The following is a 22,101-nucleotide window of genomic DNA, read 5'->3' as shown; positions in this document are numbered from 1 at the left end:
AGAGAAAGGCAATTCTCATTTGGTCAAGGTGACATAGTTACAGATTATTTCCTTCCCTCTTGCAAACATGGTATCTTTACATCATGTATCAGTAGCAGCATAATATTGACACTGAGTTTATGCTTCTTGAAGTAAAATTTATTTATAAATTTAAAAAAATAATTGGTGTACAAAGTGCTATTAAAAAACATTCTGTCCAGAAAAACAAGATTTAAAAAGAGGCCTCATTTTTATTATGCACAGTGTTTTTAATGGAGTTACATTCCTGACCCACTGGTTAAGTTACGAAGTTACATTTAACACAGTGTGCTGACTTGTATGAAAACTGCAAACACCTCCCCTTATATTTATGTGGATTAACACCTAAAATTCTTTAAACCTGAAATTCAGAAGGAAGTTTGTCTGCACTAATACTCCAATACAATATATAATATACATTTATATATAGATCATTCTCATTGGCTTTCTGATACTGTAAAGTAAATCAAAGAGAGTAGAAGTTGGAGCTTCTAGGGTGTTAATTTGTCTTGTTCTTTCCTATTGTGAAATTCCACCTTTTCAAATCGTTACAAACTGCATGCAATTCAACCATAACAAGCTCTTTTTGTGGTGGTGGACCTTTTTATGAATGATGCTTTTGCTTCCACATATAGCCATCTTCAGCTATGAATTTTGAGTTGAGCTTACTGTAACTAAGCCATTACTCTCTTGTTCTGATTAAAAAGCTTTCATTGCCAAGCTGAAGGAGAGAAGAGAACCAGGAATGTACAACATGTAAATCACAGGGACACTAAATGGACAGGATAAACTGAATGTCCTGAGAAGAGCGTATAAGAAGTTCTCAAACTCTCTCCCAAGGAAAATTAACAACAATTTACCACTGGCTGCAGTAGAAGGTGAGTCAGGCTGATCCTGAATATCATGGAAAATATCAACCAGTGTACATTACTTGTTTTAGCCTTTAATTTAAAAAAGCCTTTTAGGATAAATGTTTTGAGAGAAAACAATTGGCTTATACAGCAACCTGTGAGTGATGTTAATAACAGAGAATGCTGCATTCACCTATAATAGTGGCACATTAGATCTTACCAAGACAAAATCTAAATCTACCAGACAAGTCTTGTTCTGGTTTTCCAACTTTTTTTTTTTTTTTTTGACTATGCAAAGTATATCCTTGCAAAGGCCTCCTTAATTCCTCTTTTTCTTCACATTTCCTAGTAGTTCTTAATTCACAACAGTGCTCTAAGCATTACTGCAAATATATAGTGGGATTGGTCCTGTATGTATAGTACTGTTTGATGTGGTTATAAAGAAATCTGTGTAAAATGTCACACAGTTTTATACTGAAAACAGCTGGCATTGAAGTGGCCCTTTGTTTCACTATAGTTGAGGAAACCTCCCACAGCAGAATGTCTCAGCAAGCAGAGACAATTTCTAGTGGAGCCTAGAATAGAAGCTTGGTTGCGTTCAGTTAGCACCCTGTGCATCTTGTATTTGCCTTGTCTCGCCCTCTCTCTGACCTGCTGAAGAAACTAGAGATGTAATTCTAGGTCACTCAGTATTTGCTTATATCAGCTTTTGTTGACATTCAAGAACTATGGCACTTCATTTTAAAGTCTCTGATCTCTCTATTTCTGCTGGTTTATTTTCTTTCTTGCTACCAGTCCTTGTAAAGTCACAGGAGGAATTAATGATTCTGACTGCACTATAGAAAGGTCCGTTTATCCTGCCACATTTAACAACTCGATTTAACTGACAGCAAATATCTAGCTCTGCACTGCAGAGGATGATTGTGCTTTTCTTCCTTTAGTGCTGTAATGTAACTCATTAGAATTTTAACAAACTTATAAATAATTCTGCTTTATGTTTGAAAACTTTATGGTTGCTTATCTACTACTTCTTCCACTATAAATGCCGCTTTAGATTTTATTTGTTAGGTTATCAAAAACTGATGTGGATCTAGATTGACAGCCTTTTTCAGCTCAAGTTCCAGAGAACTTGGAAATGTATTATATCCCCCTCCTAATGTGAGAAGTTATGTATCTCTGTGGAGAGAACGGATTCAATACCTGGAAGCTGGGATCTAGTAAGCAGTCTACACAGTGTCCAAAAGAGATCGGTGTTTATTCTCAGGTGTTTGAAAACAGGGCTCCTACTTGTATTTGAAAAGCTTTTATACTATAACACAATGTAATAATCTATTATTTATTTTCAAAAGAAAGCGCTGAGTGTCAGAATTTATTGAATATATAAAAATATATTGTTAGAAGTCCTTTACTTGAACTTACTATATATTTTTTCTTCACACAATTATAGTCCAATTTTCCATACATTCATGGTTCCTTACATTTATTGAAGAGCTGAAACTACTCCTAAGTTGAGAAGATAAATGTGAATTAAATATTTTACTTTATGCAGATGGAGCACTTCATGAAGCAGAAAAGGAATCTGACATTTACCTAACACCCATCTGAACTTAAATACTAACGTGTTTTTGTACTGAACAGTGCTTACATAATAATTGTAAAAAGGTAAGATGAGATTTGACAAAAACTTTTTTTCTTTTGTTCATCTTGGAATTTCATGATTTGCTCATTCCTTAAATTCATATTACCATGTTGACATTTCGTGTTAATCTTCTTCCAGGTGGCATGCATCTACAATCAACTTGAGATTTGATTGTTCCTTTCTACCCTACTTGAGCTCTCCGATTTCCCCAACTTCCCTACCAAATGTAAGTCATTCTTTCTTACGGAGTTTTTTTCAGCCTTTCCATTAACTTTATATTTATTTGATCAAGTCTTTCTATGTATATCTACACTGCCTCATTCTCATGTCTAAGGTTCCTAAATTTTTATGTCTGGGGAGAACTATAATACTGTCTTCTCCCTGGACTGTTTTAGCTTATTGACTTTCTCTTCCTCCCATCCAGGTACCTATAAAGGTGTTGCAAGTAAGTGGTGACTTTTGCAGTATTTTTGCCCAGAGTAGTCAAAAGTAATAAGCTAGGCTCTAAAACAATCTTTCTAGCTGTATTAAACATCCCTAAATCTATGGAGGTTAACTTTTTTTTTCCCTCTTTTTTTTTTTCTCTCTGGCTTTTAGGATTCAAGATTTCAAGACCTTGTTTACCTCTCCGGGGATTAGAAATTTAGTTTAAAAGAAAAACAACTGCATGCAAACTAATAATCATGCATGACATGATTTTAGTACCTGAGACATAGAAGAGCTCACTAAGCACTCTGAGCCAGGCAATAAAACCAGCTGAACTGGCAATATTGCCCTGTGGTAACCCTATCCTATCCCATTTGCTAGCTAGCTTCTTCATCATAAATCTGACCTTTTATTGGAATACTGGACCTATGCTTTAACCTTATTTTTCTGTATAGGACATAAGAACGAAAAAGTTGAAGAAATATTCAAGCTTTTGCAGTGCCCAATGCTCCAGGAACTACATAAGCTATGGAAGCACCGTTTTAATTCAGACAAGCATATGTTGTCATCTGATGAATAATGACAATAAAATACATATATTTGTCTGGGATTCATCTGCTAATTTATTAGAAGACAAAAGATCAGGGTGACTAATCAAGTTATTTTTCAGAGGATCCTGAGGCTTTATAATTTAGAGGAAAATTTTGAGGGCATGTTTTAACATTTTCACTTAATACAAAGAGTAAGTTAAAGCTGATAGTTAAGAGCTGGATGTTGTAAGCTATATGATCTCTTCTGTATGTGTGTTTGTTAGAGAAAAGGAAGGCAAGCAGGGAAAACTGCTTTTTTAGTAGTGATAACTACGCTAACTGCAATGCATACTTTGCTTTAAGAAGACGCTATACAAACTATTGATAATTGTTTGTTTTCAGGGGTTCAAGTTCGGTTACTGGATGAGTGACTTCCAGCAACTATTCTTTCACCAGGCTGCTATGAAAAGATTGAAAAGATCTATCAGGTTTGTATTTGATTAGAAAACAAATAATTTATTTGAAGGATCATTTGGTGTGAACGTATTGAGGTTGACAGAAGATTCTGCAGCATCTGTAAACCTTGCAATTGTACAAAGCCAAACTATCAAAATAATTCTCTCCTATTTATCTGAATTGTCAGAGCGATATGAGGAATTGAGAAAGCATAATATAAAAGCAGAATATTATGGTATGAGTAGAAGGTACTGGTTTGAGTAGAATCTCCACTTAAGGTTTTCCTCTTAATCTCTACCTCGTGTAAGACATGCTTCAGACAATGCGGGCTGGCAATTGTACAAACCCTTTGTGACTCTCATCTGTAGCCACTTGTCATTTGATGTGGTAAGAAACTGGGGTGAGCTGGATTTGATCCGGGAGACCAGTAGCGAGTTAGCATTATCCATTCATTCATGTGTGTGTACATGGACAGATCCAGATAGACAGACACGGACGGGGACAGACATGGACACATAGACGCACATGGACAAATGGACAGACACAGACACACACACAGACAGGGACAGACACAGAAGGACACAGGCGGACAGACAGGGATGCACAGGGACAGACACAAGTGGACAGACACAGGCATGGACACAGACAGGGACACAAATGGACAGACATACATACAGACAGACACGGACACAAATGGACAGACGTGGACAGACAGATACATAGACAGACTCTCTCACACTCAGACTCTCTGTCCAGCATTTTAACCAAGTGACATACAGATGAGTACAGCCACTCAAGTTAAGAGGTTTATATAAATGTAGTGAATGGTCCACTGATTCCATTAAAAAGTAATTTTTAAATTTTTTTTTCTTAAAAACTGATGTCATATAACTGATGGATACCAGTAGTTTGTGTTGATTTTTTTAAAGATTTAATAGAAACTGTAATATACAAATTATTTCTAAATTATGTGCTTTACTATTTCATTTAAGAAGTAGCCAAAGAAATTGTCTCTTGTGACAGTCTCTTAAGGGAATATTCTGTAAAAACCTTATGCTTCACCAGCAGTCTGGTTTTTTTTTTAATATGTGAACTTTATTTATTTTCTGCCACTATTCTGAATGCATTTATTTTTATATTAGCATATGCTAGAATACTTCTATTAGTTGTCATTCTGCAACTTTCTTCATGGTTCTTATGTTTTCTGTTGTTTGCACGCTGATTTCTGCAGCTTATAATGCAAGTCTGTTTTCTTCTCTCATGGAATAAGGTTGTGTAACACATGATTGTGACCTCAATTTGAAACTACAGTGGATGAAGCGGGAATTATTTCTTGAGTTAAATTCTGTCTGAAGTGTAGGTTGCGAGAGAACTGCAATTGCTCTGTAGGACTTAGAAGTTCGTAATAAAATACAGGTGGAGCTTTCAAAATGTGACAGTTATATATTAATATAACAGTTTTGACATGCAAAAGACTAGGAAAAAGAAAGATCTTTCCTTTTTCACTTATAAGAGCTGCTAAACTATTTTTTATTTTCTGTAGTCAGGTGTCATCTATCTGGTGGCCTAAACTACAGTACATTTGCTGTTTTCTAAGTTAACTATCAGTTTAGTATTTGAATCTGATTTCCATATATTTAAGAATATAGAAGATAGTGAGGTTCTGCTTTGCCTCGTTCTGTTACAGGTTGCCAAGGAGCACAGAATTGATTTTTGACTTGGAAGTTGAAAAGAATTTCTCTTCATTTTTGACCATGTAATTTCCTTCCCTATGTTGTGGCAGCACAAGACAAGTATGGAGTTACTGTTATAGTTACTCATTCTCATTAGGTAAATATTTTTCATTCTGCTTATTTTCTTGTTTTCAGATGCTTCTTCCCCTTTTAGCCTTCAGTTGTCCAGCACAGGAATGAAGAAGTCTGATACAAATCAGCTGGTGTGAAAGAATAGCCTTTTCTGCAGCCATTTAAACACACAAGTAGAGACTGTAGTATGAGCTCCACATTGTTAGATGAGTACTGATTTTTCTTCTTGTGTAATAAAAACTCTTTAAATTCAAGCTAAAAAGTATATTGCAGTCCTGCTATGGATTGCTATATCATATACCTTACAATAACAGTAACGTTCTCTAATGAGGTTTATAAAACTAAGCTGCTGTAAGTGTGTAAGAAAGAATATTTCTCTCACTATTTCCAGTAAGTAAACATTTTACATGCAACAGTGGCATTTATTTTGGAGAAATTAGTGGTAATAAATGAAAGCAAATTCAGGACACTGTAATGTTAGAGGTGCCATCTTTTTATGTAGTTTGCTAAAAGGAAAATCATATTAATCCAAATATTATTAGAGTTGATGTTAATCAAATGTAAACATTCACAACACAGACTATAGTTTATTAAATCACTGAAGATTTAAGACAGTTGCTAAACTAAATCACAGCCATAAATCTCCTTTTAATTTTGATAGCTTTTAAATTAAGTAGTCCAAAATGTGAAGGTATAACTTAATTCAATAAAAAGGTGACTGCCAGGCTGAAAAATTCTCTCTTTTTTTAGGAATAAATTTTGAGAAGCATCACCAGGACCATCTGACCTTTGAGTAACAGTAAGTCAAATACACAACAGAATAGGTAAGTTTGTACAATAGGCCAATAAATATGGATGTAGTTTTACTTCAGTGTTCTGAGTCTGTTCCTTCTCTTCTGAAATACAGAAATAGAGCAAGAGTTTGTCCTTCGGCTTTTATAGTTCTGTCTTTATTGCAAAACTGTGATTGAGTTTAGCTCAAGTTTAGTTAAAATTAGCTTGTCTGCCTGAATTGAGATTTGACCTTTTTGTCTAGAGTTGATGTAGGCTGACAACTTGTATAAATACATCAATGTACAAATACATGCTCTTTTGCAGAAACATTTGAGCTTTCCTTGCTGATATTCTGTGCTGGCTTGCTGGTTGCCATCGAGCTGTTAGCCAGCCATGGTGTGTTTTATCCATACAGCATTGCAGGGTTTTCTAGGTCAGGCTTGACAGTGCGCTACTATTTTACAACTGATTCATGCCTGGCACAAGTGTAGTGTGCACAAAAAATTGTTTGGTCACAAAAGACATTTAAAACAATCCATATTATAGTCTCAATTTATCAAAAAAGGTTATCCTGCAGCTGAATTTAGAGGAGAAAAAAAATAACTTTTACAGTACAATCTAATGTATATTTAGTAGTGCCAAATCGAAAAGTGACAATTTAAAGCTGACGAAAGTCCAAAAGAAAGAGAATCAATCAGAGATTTGAACCTCAGGGGATCTACTTGGTAACAGTTTACTGATGCTATGAGATTCTCACTTGGCTGTGGTTTTGTGCTCTTTGCAGAAGTATCAATGACCACATAGTGTGTAAGACACCAGTCGCTCATTCTTTGAAATGCAGCTCCCTTCACTAAACTACCCTCAGGTTTTTCAAAATCCATTAGATCTACAGCAGTGCCCATTTTAGAGACTCTAAAAGTGACCTGCTCCATGAAATGGTTCTTGGCAGTGCTAACACTAGTGTATGGTTGATTAAGAAGAAAACACTGATCCAGAAGAATGTGCTTACAATAGGCACTGCAGAATCACCCGGACACTTTCTGGTTAATATTACATGTGAACTTCAGATAAGCAGAACTGAGTTTCATTAGCTGTTTATGATTAATTGAATGTAAAACTGTAAAAGTTTTCCTACTAAACACTACTGATAATTTGCTGAGGTTCTGGATTTACAAGGGATATGTAAACTGGTTTAGGAATTGAGGTTGAAATGACTTCTTTAATGTAAAACATCTTTAGAAGAGACTTGAGAATAATCAGAAGTTAAGAATATATGAGGCGGTTTTTTTAATAATGTGTGTTGCAGGTGAAAATAGTCAGTCAAATAGTTACCTCGGACCAAAAGAACTTGTCATCTCTATGTAGATGCAGGTTCTTCTGTCAGCAAAAGTCCTTGAAGACAAGCCTTGTAACACCATCATGCATTTCGTACTGTGGTGTGTATGAGTGACTCATAAATTCCAGGTCAAGCTCTTTGCAGAATTGGAAACGTGGAAATATAAATGACATTCTGTCTAATTACATTCAGTTCTGTTAGAAATAACAGTTCAGGAGGTAGACAGCAGTTATTTGCTGAGTAATTTGCATTTTTTAATTTTTTTTTTTTTTAATTCTTGGATCCTTTAAATAAGAGTCAAGGATTGAGACCAAAATTATATCATGGCAATACTAATCTAATAGGTTAAAATGAGATTCAGAAGCTAAAAATAAGTAATGAACAAAAAGGGGAAATTAGTTTTTTTTCAGAAGGACTAAACTTTTATCTACAGTTATATTTATTATTTAATATGCTATTTTATTTAAATTTAAAATATTTTAAATATTTTAAAATTTCTTTAAAGTACTTTTTAAAGTATTATTTTTTTCCACGGCTTTGAGTTTAATTATATCTGTCTATTGATTACAGATTGGTTACATGCACAAATATGAGGGCAGATATAAATCTAATTATACTTCAGAGGAAGTTTCTGATTTGCAAACAGGATTATTTTAGCTAAATGATAATGATACAGTTACAGTTGGAGGTCATAGTAGACAAGTTTTCTAGTTCTTTTAAATGAGACATTAAAGGATGATGAAAAGCTATGAGTCACTTTTCCTTAACTTTCATTCCCAGTGGCTACACTTCTGATAATACGTGGTGTGCAATTGTAGGCACATTAATGTGTGCAGAGGAATGAGCACAGACCTCGGGCTGACTTCATTATGAGAATCAGAAAATTCAAGTTTGTGGTTCAGGACTTATAATTTTTTCATCTGACATTACAATGAAAGTATACATAAAGAAAAGCAAAATATATTGGTAATTATTTTTTTTTTTGCCTAAATCCATATTGTTAATCTTTTTTGAGAGGAGGGGAAGAAATAATCTGTTCCTTATATATCAAAGTTTAATAGCAATTTTCTCACTTGTAATATATGAATTATTATCAGAGATCCTCAGTCTAATATGGAAGCTGCCTAGCAAATAACTTCTTGGAATTAATCTTGGGGCAAGTTACAAAACTAACATTTTATGCTTTTTATACTGTGAGTAGTATACTGAACTTTAAAGGTAAAAGCAATTGATTTCCAGCTTAACTGTCCACGTAAAACTTTTCTGATTTTCACGAGTGGGAGAGGGGTAATTCTTTAAAGACCAGCAAATTGTATTCCTTCCCAAAGATATTAAGTGATGGACAGGCCATTTTCACAAATGGCCATTACATTTGAAAGAAATCTAGTGTAGATTACTATTATGCAAAAATCTGCAGTTTTTAGAACGAAGAAACCATTCAACTTGGAATATAACACACATTATCTATATAAAACCAGTTCCTGTATGTACAGAAGTATGAAAATATTGTTCTAGATCAATAAGAAAACTGGTAAGAAATAGCTTCTTTTTGAAAACAGAAGGAATCTTTGCCTAAAAATATAACTAGGAATATTCTTGCCCTCTAATTGAAACCACAGAAAGTTCTCTTCTGAAATGCATCATTAATGAATGGTGTATATATATATTTTAAATGAAGAGGACTTTGTGTTTCTATTTTTCTTGGTGCACTACATCAAAATCTAGAGCAGGAAAAAGTGGCTTCAGTGTTGCTGATGTCCAGATTCGAAGTACACCTAATATATTCTTGCATGTTCTCTGCCTTGGTTTGCTTTTGGGAAAGTATCCAAATTTTGGATCTTGGTAAGCAGGCATAAAAAGTGATGCAATATTTTCAGCAGCATGGTTTTGAATCTGAATTCTGAAATGCACAAAGAAAAAAATCTAGACAGGGAAAATAATGCTGTATTTTAGCCTACAGAAACCTTCTATTCCTTTGGAATCCACAGATGACAGGCTAGAAGGAGAAGTGTGGGTTCTGTAACATGGAATCAGTATGCTACATTAAGGACATGTTACTCACAATTGATTGTTCTTAATCCCAAAAGGAAGCCTTAAAGGATATGTCATGCTTTTTGTAGTTATTTGTGATTAGTAATTTATATCCTCCAGGTCTGAATGTATCTTGAGCTGCCAGTATACCCTATGAGTTTACTCTGGTTTTGCATTTATAATATGTATTCTGGTATGGCCTCTGCAACCCTGTTTGCATGTGGAGTGCTCCTATAAATAACTCTGATATTCAGTATTCATATAGAGCTATGGTACCTATTCCTCATGTAAAGTGACAAGCTGAGAAATGCCCTGCCCTCAGATAAGCTCCTTTGATGGACAACAGCAGTTGATAGGGGATAACATCACATGGGCAAATTTGTGACAATAAACTCTAAAATTCATTTAAAATATAATTTGATGCACTTACATCTTTCTTACAGATCACTTACTTTGTGATTTCTGAGTGTCTATAAACTTCTTTATCAAGACGTCCGTAGTTTGTGTGTAAAGGCTAAGAGCGTATCTCAGGGACTGCAAATCTGGGCTCTTTTCCAGGAAATTCTTTTTCAGCCCACTTCCTCCAGCATGGAAGTATTGCTAAAATTTAAAAGAGAAAAAAAAAAAAAAAAAAAAGTCATTCAGAGAGGCCAACTATCTGAGTGGCCCCAGTGACAAACATACAAATTTAAGTAAAATTCTTACACAAACTTTTAAAAATAACACTTGGTGTGTGTGGCTAGATTTATGATAATAGCAGTTGAGATATCTGTCATCATCTCTCCTTACAGAGCATCTCTCCAAAGGTGAAAAATTAAGACTTAAATTTTGGTCTTCATGATCTGAAGTATTTATATGTCAAAACTGGAGAGATATATATAGATAGATAAATAGATAGAAATATTTGCAGGGTTATTTTAGGTTGTGGAGAGTGGAATCAGTTTTAATCCTTTATCTAAAAAGAAATCTCTAAAATCAAGGCATGATATATAGCACAAGTAAATAATATAATCTTTCTGAAAGAAGAGGGAATTTTTATTAAAATTTTAAAAGAGGAGATCCTAGAATATGAAATTTTGGATTAGCGTTGCATTGTAATTGTGCCTGAAAAGATGATTCTGCTTTGGGAAAGTATTAGAAATTCCATGGAAATTTCCATGGTGATTCTTTGCTGATTCCAATTTTGACCTGTTTTACTGTGGATATGCAAAAAGTGCACGTCATCTTTGAGTGACCACATTAGGGTTACCTGGACTGTGAAAGGAAAAGGAGCTCATCGGTTGGTACTGCCCTTGAAGAGGGGGAGTAAATGTCAAGAGGATTTCCTTTGGGGCAGAACAGCTGTACAACAGGTCTCTTTATGTGCTCCTATGAATGATGCAGCAGCAAGACTGCATCAGCAGTGCTTCCTGCAAACAACCTAAGAGGGGGGCAGATTTTCACTCCACCAGAAAATGTAGAGATTACAGCCAGCTGTTCAAGGCCTGCTTACAAGACAACACCCTGCCTTTCACTGTCCCAATTATACTGATAATTTGAGTGCTCTATTCCTTCTTTAATGGAAAAAAAAAAAAAAAGCTAAATTTGTATAAATACTTTAAACAAAATATGACTCCTTGTCTACCGACACGCTAGATTTGGAACAAAAAACATGTTTACCACTTTGATGCTATACTGTGTAAACTGTTGCAATTATTATATTTTTTTCAATCCTACAGCTGAGTTCAGAAAAATTAGGACAGATTGTTCTCTTCTGCCTCTCAAAATGAAGGACTTTCCCTACAATTTTATACAAGACAGTGGCTGATAAACTAAACTAATGCACTTAAGCTACAAAGAAAAGATATATTAGCTACACAAATTTAAAGCCAGTGTTTTGTTCAGTTTGCAAAGCATTTTGCAATCTACATTACAGGTCTTTGTCTTAAGATTGATGAATGAAGCTCCCATTAATGGCTACTTCCTAGCAAAAGTAAACAATGTTTTTCAGAAACAGACTGTGACTACTTGATGACATGCAATAATGGTCCAGTCAATACAGGGAGTGTTAGGAACTGTAAGTAAAGTAGAATCTCTTCTCCCTGCATTTTCTGGACCGTTTACAAAGGAATATATGCAACAGATTATACATTTCAGTTCACATATACACTAAATGCTTGATCCTAAGCACATTTGTGACAAGCAGACCTACAGCCTATACATGCCCATTGCATGTTAGTTTACACATTTCAGCTTTCACTTATCAATATTCTTCCAGATGAAACATAAATGTACTTTTCATAACAAAGTCATTATTTACATTTCTATGTTGATGGCTACTGATTGTTACAGGGAAGGAATATCTATAGGAGCAAAACAAAGGATTCTATGTCATCAGACTGAAAAGTTTTATATTGTTTTAAGTTAGTGTCGGTTTAAGAGGGTCTGTCTAAACAACCTTTATCTTTTCATCATTGCATATTTACATGAAATTTGTATCTTTCCAAGCAAATTATTTCATACTGTATGTTCCAAAGACATCTCTATTGTCTTAATTGTTTAAAAGTATGTTCACGATCTCACCAAGGACCATGATTAATACACAAGCAACTGCAAAAATCTGTTAATATTTCCTGCTAATGTGACAATTACTGTATTTTTTTTGTGTGTGTGTCTCCCAATAAAATGTTATCTGCAGCAGCAGCTACAAAGGACGAAAAGCTCTATGATAGCTAACAGACATTCAAAGAAAAAAAAAAGGACAGCTGACCCTAATCATCTTGAGTTTTTATATTTGTTTGCTTTTGCCTGTTAATGGCAAATTTTGCTTGCAAAAATCACTAATATGAATATATCATTATAATACAGAATCAAATAAAGAAAAATAGTGAGTAAACAGGGTTTTACAGACTCAGTTGGAGACTTAATAACCTGTTCTTCTGAGCAGTTTCAAGGTTCATATGTGACAAAAGAGGCTTGAAAGTTATACTGAAAAATGAAAGGTGCAGACAAACGTGCATAAGGTCAAGTGTGTGGAAATCAATGCTGTAGGCACTGCAATCTCAGCCAAAACTTGGCACATGCCATTCAAGTCATTTCTCTCTGTAGAGGGCATGTTGGTTTACAGTGCTTGCAAAGACAAAAATGGAAACTAGAATAATATTATCAATGAACATTATTTCTGGCCTGAGATAATGAGTTGTCTCAATAGCTCAGTTTGTGATAACTGAGGACAGAAAGCCACTTCTCCTAACAGTAAATTGCAAATTAAGCTTAAAAGAAAATGTATATATAAATTGCTAAGGTTCTTTTATACAAAAAAAAAAAAAAAAAAGAGGGATGATGATGATGAAATATTCATTTATTTTATGCTATTCAAAGCATTACTAGCACCATCATCTACTAAATTATAATTGTAAGTAAGTTGCTTAATGAATTAGTATTTGGTACTAAAAATTAGGCTAATGAAAGGAAAAATTAACAAGACTGTGCAAGCAGAGATACTCTTCCCTGCAAAGCCTTTTCCTTACAGTAATCAATTACTTAATTTTTGAACAGATAGATACCATATGCCATTTTTACTATTCTTCTATTCTTATTTGGGCAGCCTTTTTATTTGTTTTTTTTTTCTTTTAAACAAACCATATCTACCTAGCATTACCAAAAAGTGTATATTTTTATCATTAAAATAACTTGTGAACTGCATTCCTAAATCAACATAGCAGTCTCTATGCACACTCACTCTCTCACAAGAGTTAACTTCTAAAGAGTTCACTTTCTAATAGTGTAAGATCAATTTCTGCATGATCAAGAGTATCTGCTTAGCATTTTTGGAAAAAAAAAAAAAGATTATGCCATATCATGTACCAAGTACAGGAACCAGGTTATAATGCTGTGTCATTGCCTTAAAATTTTTGGGGAGCATTATTTTGCTCAGTTTGTTAATTTAGTGCACAGAGATAAGAATACTGAATTAATTGCGTATTTTCCCTGTTTCTAACCTTTTTCCTTCAATTCTAGACTTTTGTTTAATAAATTATTAATAACTATCTATCTATGACCCTTAAGAGGTTAACCAGAAATTCAGACAATGTTAGAATTTACATGTTTCCCAACTTTTATTTATTTAGAACAAATGCTTTGAAAGGAAAACTATTTGGTTCATATACCAAACTGAGGACTCCACAGGGCTTGATTTGGAAGCACACAGTATTTCAGCACTTTGTTCCATTTCTGCTTCCACAGTATCATTAATCCTCAAATATTTTTATTTCTGAAAGAAATGCCAATTCCACTGCAAATACAAAAGATGGCAATTGGGAGCCCTCGTTAATATTTCATTCTTGTCCTTTGAGATACTATTCTATTGCAGTTCATCATGAAAATGTCTCTTATTTATATCTCCAATTTATACTTAAGTAACTGGCTCCTTATGTTCCTGATGTGCTGTCTCTGCAGCAGCAGACATGAAAATATGCTGTTAATCTATAAATCAATTGCTTTCAAGTTATTTACACTAAGTGACTATCCAAGCCAATGTAAAAAAAGACTGATAAGTACATTAAACAATATTCCTCAACGTTTTTTTTTTTTTACTTCAGAAACCCAATCTGTAAAGGCTGATTCTAAGGAACCATTCTATATTAAAATCTGTTTACGTCAATCATGTTCTTGGTCATTCCAGCGCAAAACAGAAAAACACGTAAAGATGTACCTTTATAGTAGCTAGCGCTACTTCCATTATTGCACACTGCCTCAGGGTCAGGCTTCTGGCTTCCTCTCGAATCACATGGTCCTGCAAAGCAAGTTAAGACTCTAGTGGATTTTGAAAGAGAAACAGTATGTGGCCTGTGTATTCTTGGAAAAATAAATAAACAAAACTGCAAACTGCCCCCCAAGACCCTACGATTAACAGGGATTAATTAAAATTCAGACTTTTACAATACATTATAACCTACAGCAATCTTGAAAACATAGATTTTAGGGAAAAAGAACCAATGTTTAATACTGAACGTCTATGTAACTTTATTTCTTCTCCTAGGATGCATTATTTCTCTGTTCTAGGGGGTAGGAAAAGGTTAAAGTTGAGGTTAATTCATTTTATTCAATGATACTGAAATAATTCATTGTATTAATGAACCTGACAGTTTAACTAATATTTATCAATGCCCCATGTTTAAAAAAAAAAGGGGTTTCCTATTAGAACATAAGTCAAATAGAGTCAGAAAGTGACTATACTCCTGTGAAATGTTAGCCTAAAATAAGCATTCTGTGATTTACTTACTTAGGCAACATTTTAATACCTCTAGCAAACTGAGCAATTACTCATAGATGCACAGATGATGACATCTCTGCCCAAATCTGAAATCCTAATAGCAACATTGTTGGCAAACAATTGGCATTAGTATCAAACATCTAAGGTCTCTAACAAGTGTATTATGGGCTTCAGTAATGTAGTGCTGAAGAGTTTATTGCAGAGGTACATGCTGTTTTATTACATACCATGAATAATATGCAGAAAAAAATTGCTAGTGTTCCCACCTTAGAGTTTTTTTTCAGAACTGGCTCCAAAAGGGAAAAGAGAGATCTCATAATTTATTTTTCATTATTTTTAATGCTTATATAAGGCCTAGTTGTGCAATATGGGAATGACATCTTCTTGACCCATCTAGTGATCACTTTACCATATAAGCATACAGTCTTTTATTCTTAATTCAGTTTTATGAGACAGACTACAAAGTCATTACTCACCTATGAATAGTTACTGCCATATTCAGTCTTATTATAGTAAATAAACACAAGAATGAGACATGAGGCTTGGCCTCACAGTCACTAATTTTTTTTTTTTCTTTTCTTCATTAAAGCAAGCCATTCACAGCTTCATTTGACTCCATTACCTTGAGTTTTGACAGTTGTCCAAGATCTTTGGCTGCACTGAATATCATCTGGGGCCCCTGTAATCACATTGAAAATTCAGGAAACAGACTCACTACAGCATGTTTGCTTTTTATGTCATAATGATCTTATTTTCTGCTAGGACATCAGCCAAAGTCACTGTTTTGCAAAGCTAAATGAACATTTCAATTACACAAGACACATTTTCATTCAGTTGATAAGGCCAGTAGTTGAATGCCTGCAGCATGACTCCCTCCAGGATCCTATACTTGATACAAATATTGCATATTCTGTTGACAGTGGTTTAGTGTGCTCCTGTCTGCTCTCTCATTCTGTATTTAATGTTTTTAAGCTAAGCCTGGGATTGTTCTTATACAGTGTGTCAATGAGACATTTGTCCTTAATCATAGCTCTCAGGTGCTGTACTAATATAAATAATCATCATGGGAAGTGAGCAGCCCTGAGGAACCTGCAAAAGTTTAACTGTCTACAGTGAAATCCTCAATTGAGTAACACATAGCATACCAGCATACTGTTAAGCCAAAGACTCTTTTTTTTCAAAGAAAAGATACTGAAGTGTTGTGAGGTTAAACCAATATTTTACAATAGCCAAATTCTGGCCTGATACCAAAGGCCAATGTCTACATGTTTGTCTTAGACAAACAGAATCCTCCTAGAATTCTATTCTCACAATTACTCCAAGAAATATAATTTCTAGTGCAGTTCCTTGGCAGTTCAGCAAGACATAGTTCCGAGTGTCTGGATTTTAGGGAAAAAAAAAAAAAAGTCAGTCCAATTTACATAGCACAATACAGAATTTTTCGTTAGTCTTTCTATTCCAAAAGATTTCAGTTTCCAGAAATAATTTTGCTTCTGTATGATTCAGTTGCAAAAGATGTAATATAGAACTGCAGTTTTATTTTTCATTATTTGTTAGTAGTGAAGTAGTATTCTGCTTTTCTTTGTTTTGTGTAATTGTGTGTTCAAAAGTAAATAGAAGTAGCAAAATAAATGCAACTAGCTATACATCTTTCACCATGCCTGCCAACTGGGACACTTTATATAGAGGCTACTGCTAGTAAAACCTAACAGCTGGTGAAGTGTAGCATACACAAGTGATACTGCAAGCACTCTGAAAGCCTGATCCAGTAATCTTTGTACCTATTTTTCATGTTCTTTAATCATTAGAGACTATATATTTGAGGTATTGTATCTTCTTCTATACAAATGTTGAGCAAAATTTGGAAAAAAATATGCTGCAGACAATTTCTAGTCAGAGGCTCATTTTTTTTTTTTTTTTTAAGTGTGTGTGGAGAAGTAAGGGTTGTTTCAGTTTTATGAAGAATGGGGGCAAAGCAGTTGTAGAAATCCCAGCTGTCACAATTTAAAATGGTCTCAAAGAGTCTTGAATGATAGGTGCAGTCTCTGCCTTTAATCACTAACTAGCTGATAAACAGAAGCCACCTTACCTTTGGTCACTAACCTACCTAACATCCATCCAGAAGACTATTCATTCTGAGTGAGGGGGGAGGAGGGTTCCTTGTCTCTGCTTTTTCACCACCCTTTCCGTGTTCTGCCAGAAAGGTGGAAGTTTGGCATCCAGATGTACACACATAGCTTAATGAAGTATTACCTTCTAAACCAATGATTGGAATAAGCTTTTCTGAAATGGGCTATAGCACCAGCATCACAGATTATTGCTTGGTGTGATTTCTGAGCATCGGTAAGGACAACAGAGGAGCTTGCAGATTTAGGCAGATGAACTGAAACCTGAACTGGCAATCAAAGTTTATTTTCACTGTGGTTGAAAGACTATTATATTTTTTTTTTTTTTAAATAAAGATCATTCAGACTCCTGGGGGGGAAATGTTTTACTATCCTAAGTAACCGAAGCCTATTGTGCTGTTGTCCAAGTGGGCTTACGAAGTCTTTGATAGGTAATTCTGTATTCTTGGCAACCAATTAAAAAATGCAACAGAAAAACCCCTTAACTCTGAACTATGCTGTTCTATGATTCAGAGTGTAAAACTGATCCTACATAAAGCTAATACATTCTCCTAACAGGAGATGCAGTTACCCAATTTAAATGCTACTTATATATTTGTAGATAAAATTTGCACCAAAATGTTTGAAAAGCAAATAAAAAAACCTCAGAAATATAAATTTGACACAGTCACTCACTGAAAGAGAGGCCATGTCTAATTATGCATAGTGAACAGGAACATTATAGTAAATATGAAAAAATTTGGTGAATGGAGTCCTTGCCATGATCTTGTGATTGGCTGTAGTCTAGAATTTTATTAGCTTAGGTTATTTCATTACTACCTTAACACCATTTATACATGTTCTACTAGATTTTGTGCCTCTCCAGCAATATTCTTTCATGTACCTTTAATATATTATAATATTGTTTAATGATATGTCTTTAATATATGGATACTGACCAATAGATTTTAGCAGCTTAACTGATACCATGGGATGTATACAGTAAAGTTGCCCAAAGGCACACTATGGCAATGTCATGACTAGGTTGTGATAAAGATGATGGAATTATTTTAGACAAGATTGAAAACTACAGTAATTAATATTTATGTTATCCCAGTCCCTCAAAAAGCAATTTTAAAAAGGCACTCTAAGCCAGGCTCTTTTTCTTTCATTCTTAGACAGAATCAGATTTTACTGGTGCCCTCAGCTCTGTCACCAGGCAGGGTTCACGTCAGGCCATCACCAACACTGGCCTGGTTTGTAGCAGCACTACTTCTGTATTAACTTACAGTTTCTCTCTTCTTGTCAGGCTGTAAATGTAGTCCTGCCCAAAGAGGACCTCCTACCAAGTCTGCTATTAAAATATTAAGCTAGAATTCGCTTAAGCTTCCTGATGTCAAGTGCTGCCTCAAGATGAGGAATGTTACAGCAGGCAGGGCTGGAGAATGGGATGGAGCATTCCTGGCTTTCTGGGAGCTGCAAAAACGGAAGCGATTGAATTCCTGGTGCAGCTGGGAAGGGCAAGGAACATTCTTGGTGTTATTGTGTATGACGAAGTGAAGAGAAATCAAACTTTAAAGCCCATATGTGAAAGCACACTAAAAAGTGATTCAACAAACCACACCAAGTTGGGGCAAGGCAGTACATGAAAGAGCCTGGTCTTCTTGACCAGCTAGAGAAGAGCAACCGAGCTACACTACTTTGAAACACTAGAAAGCAGCACACTGCATACAGTCAATATATATTAATCCTTCTGGTCAACGTATAGAAAAGGAATGGAAAGGTTGGCAAACACCTGATTAAGCACAGTATTACAATTCTTTATAACATATATGAAGTACTGCTGGGACACTTACGGTTTGGTCCATCAGTGGTGGAAGCACAATTTGTTTTTCTATTTTGTTCAAGACTAACTTCCATAGCTCTTTTAAAACCCGCTTCAGAACTGTCTTCTCACAGATTTTCGCAGAGACACTTAAACTGAAACAAAAAAAACAAACCAAAACAAAACAAAAAACAACTGAAAAAACCAAAACACAAACCAGTCTCCAAAACTAGCATTAAGACTTCAGAGGTGCTGTATCACTATATGCTCAGATTAATGACCATTATGGTTTACCTTTTTCCTACCAATAAGGATTTCTCAATGGCTTAGTCATTTTGCAACATTATCAGTAAATACTTTTGGTCAAAAAAAAAAAAAAAAAAAAAAAAAAAGGCTTGTAGATTATAAAATAGTGTAACTCTCCACTATCCAATTTATTGCTTAATGTATTACTGACAAAATGATGATGAGTTATGAAGTCTGATGTATGATACAATTTAGCACTCCTAAGCCCATAAATTAAGGTTTTGGTATATAATTTATGTCTTAAAAATAAAAACCAAACATCTCCCTTATTGTCTTATATTTCTACTGTAGATGTAGAACTAGGTGTTGATAGCTAGTGCAAATTTAGGACTACCATTTGGAAGCATTTACTTCTATATAGTGGCATATCTGTGCAATCATACTATCTATTACAAAGGGTAAAATTACATTTTTGGAGGATCTATATACTTAGATTTTTTAAGAGTATAATCATAAACTATCTTGCGTGTATCATCATGAAAAAGTAGTGTTATGAATAACGTGCTGCAGTTTTCAGGCATAGGAAAAATATTTCAAAATAATATCAAAAAAATGCATACGTGGGGAATTTTACAGAATTAAGTCTAATATATTAATGTAAAAGAAGATTACTGTAAAGTCATTATACATATCATATCATAAATATGCCAGTTCAATATTTCTAGCATCTCTTACTACCCTTAGTAAGAACATAAATAAAGGCATAATTAAGAAATAACTAAAACCCAAACCATATTAATATGACATGTTTGTAATCCTATTATAAATATGTATTTGTAATAAAAGTGATATTCTGTAGTAGTGTTTTGTTGGTTTTGGTTTGGTTTTTTCTTTTCCATTTCATATCTTTATTTTCTCTGCATGGGTTTGGCATCTGCTAAAATTCCATTTAACATTCCTGGGTGAGGAATATTTTCTACTCAGACAGTCATTTGGAACCCATTTTTGTTTCCATTATGAAATTATTTAGTTAAATCTCAAAGAAGCTATGAAGATGGCTTTGAGAAATGGCAATTTGGAATTGAACCTGACAGGCGAAAGTCAGCTTACTCAGTTTTTTAAATGATGAGCTTAGGATAGCACATGTAAGTGTATAAATGCTTTTGGCTTTTCTTCAAGACTTGTGCTAGGAGTAAATATCTTAGCTCAAAGATAATTAAAATTTAAAACCATACTGCTTGAAAGCAACATATACCCCTCTTGTAACTTAACACACAAGACTAGGTAGATTGCTAAAAATAAAAGGCTGAGATAAAGCAGATGATACTTTTTTTTTTTTTTTCCAGGCTAGGAATCCAGGCACTGCACTTGACAGGGCTGCAAAAAAAAAAATCTGTTGCAAATCTTATCGAGTATATTAAATAAGCATTTGCCTATTGCCGGTTGTCATTGAAATTCATGTAATTGCCAAAGTCTTCTAAAAATGAAGCCTAGAAAAATTAAACTCCCAAAGAAAAAATAAAATCCCCTTCAATTCCCTCCCCCATCCTTAATGCCAGTGACTTAGACTCTGGCTATGCAGATATACAGTTGGGAGCTGTGATTCTAGTCATATTTCCAAGATTACAAGTTCATCAGTCCTATTTTTAGAAACAATAGGAATGTGAAGTAATACCCTGGAGAAAGAAAAGGCAAATATGTAGCTTACGTAGAAATTGTTTAGTATAAACATGTTAAGCATAGTATTCTGCACACAAGTGAATACTACAAATATTAAAAATACTACAGTGTGTTTCTAGGTATTGATGCTTCAGGATAAAGCCGAGTATGCGTAACTATAGCATCCAGTTCCTAATCTGCCACACAAATCAGTCTGCCACACTTACGTTTTGTCCAGAAAATCCATGAGAGGCCGAAGCACCATCTCAGCATCAATGGCTGCGCTGTTTTTATTGGCTGCTGCATTCCCATTTCCTCTCATTTGATTCAGTTCATTGCTCATTTGTCTTACACAATCTTCAATAATAAATTGGAAACTACAGGATGGGAAAAAAAAAAAAAAAGAGAATGAAAGAATTCTAGGACAGAGAACAACATTTACTATTTTGCATCAGGGCCACAACAGGATTTAAATCTTTTCTGCAATGATATAAAGTTCACAAAAGCAAGATACTGCAGGTATTACAGACTGAAAATTCCTAAGGATTACATTTCATATAACTAATTAATGTACGGTTTTGTTTTGGTTTTTTTTTTTCCATCATTATGCTTGTCATTCTGTTCCATCATTATGCTTGTCATGCCCTTGTAGGAGTGCCAAGTAATTATTTTCTGAAAGCAAAAGTTGTATCAGACTCTGTAGTTTGGGTATAATTGACTACCAGCTAGCAACTTCTCAAGATTTAATTTTTGGTGTGAAAGTACAACAGGAACAGGTGACTATAAATTATTTTTCTCTTGATGGTTACTATGAACCAAGCTTTGATATTCTTCTTGAGGACAAATAGAAAACTTTCACTGATTTTGTCCTGTTTGGCTCAGTTTGGCTTTTTCCTATGTTTCACACAGAGTCAGTACTATCAGAAGCTTTGCTTACTTCTTTTCAGCTAGAAAGAGCTAAATCATTTGGACTGTTTAAAAAATTATTTTGCAAAAAAAAAAAAAAAAAAAACAACCAAAAAAACAACAACAACAACAAAAAAAAACCCACTAAGAAATAGTTAGACTCTTCCACCTCTTCGAAGTGAGTGTGAACAAATTCTTGCTCCTCAAGTTGTATCTGTTCAGCTTTTCTGAAAACCGTTC

At 34.4% G+C, this 22,101-nt stretch overlaps 1 protein-coding gene across 3 annotated transcripts in view; it reads right to left on the bottom strand.

The window, feature by feature from the left end:
• The window catches only part of UNC13C (unc-13 homolog C), a 160,447-nt gene that overhangs the window by 5,119 nt on the left and 133,227 nt on the right, over positions 1-22,101 (bottom strand). For all 3 annotated transcript variants that reach the window (XM_086757419.1, XM_086757417.1, XM_086757418.1), the window contains 5 exons: positions 21,183-21,332; positions 19,082-19,205; positions 15,743-15,799; positions 14,560-14,640; positions 10,319-10,466 (listed from right to left, as the gene is read on the bottom strand). In XM_086757419.1, coding sequence (XP_086613545.1) covers positions 10,319-10,466; positions 14,560-14,640; positions 15,743-15,799; positions 19,082-19,205; positions 21,183-21,332 — 560 coding nt within the window. The remainder of the gene's footprint in view (positions 1-10,318; positions 10,467-14,559; positions 14,641-15,742; positions 15,800-19,081; positions 19,206-21,182; positions 21,333-22,101) is intronic.

The sequence above is a fragment of the Chlamydotis macqueenii genome, chromosome 12, assembly GCF_036417535.1.
Source record: "Chlamydotis macqueenii isolate bChlMac1 chromosome 12, bChlMac1.mat, whole genome shotgun sequence".
Lineage (NCBI taxonomy): Eukaryota > Metazoa > Chordata > Aves > Otidiformes > Otididae > Chlamydotis > Chlamydotis macqueenii.
The sequence above is the reverse complement of the archived record's forward strand: the minus strand, read 5'-3'. Positions and strand labels throughout refer to the sequence as shown.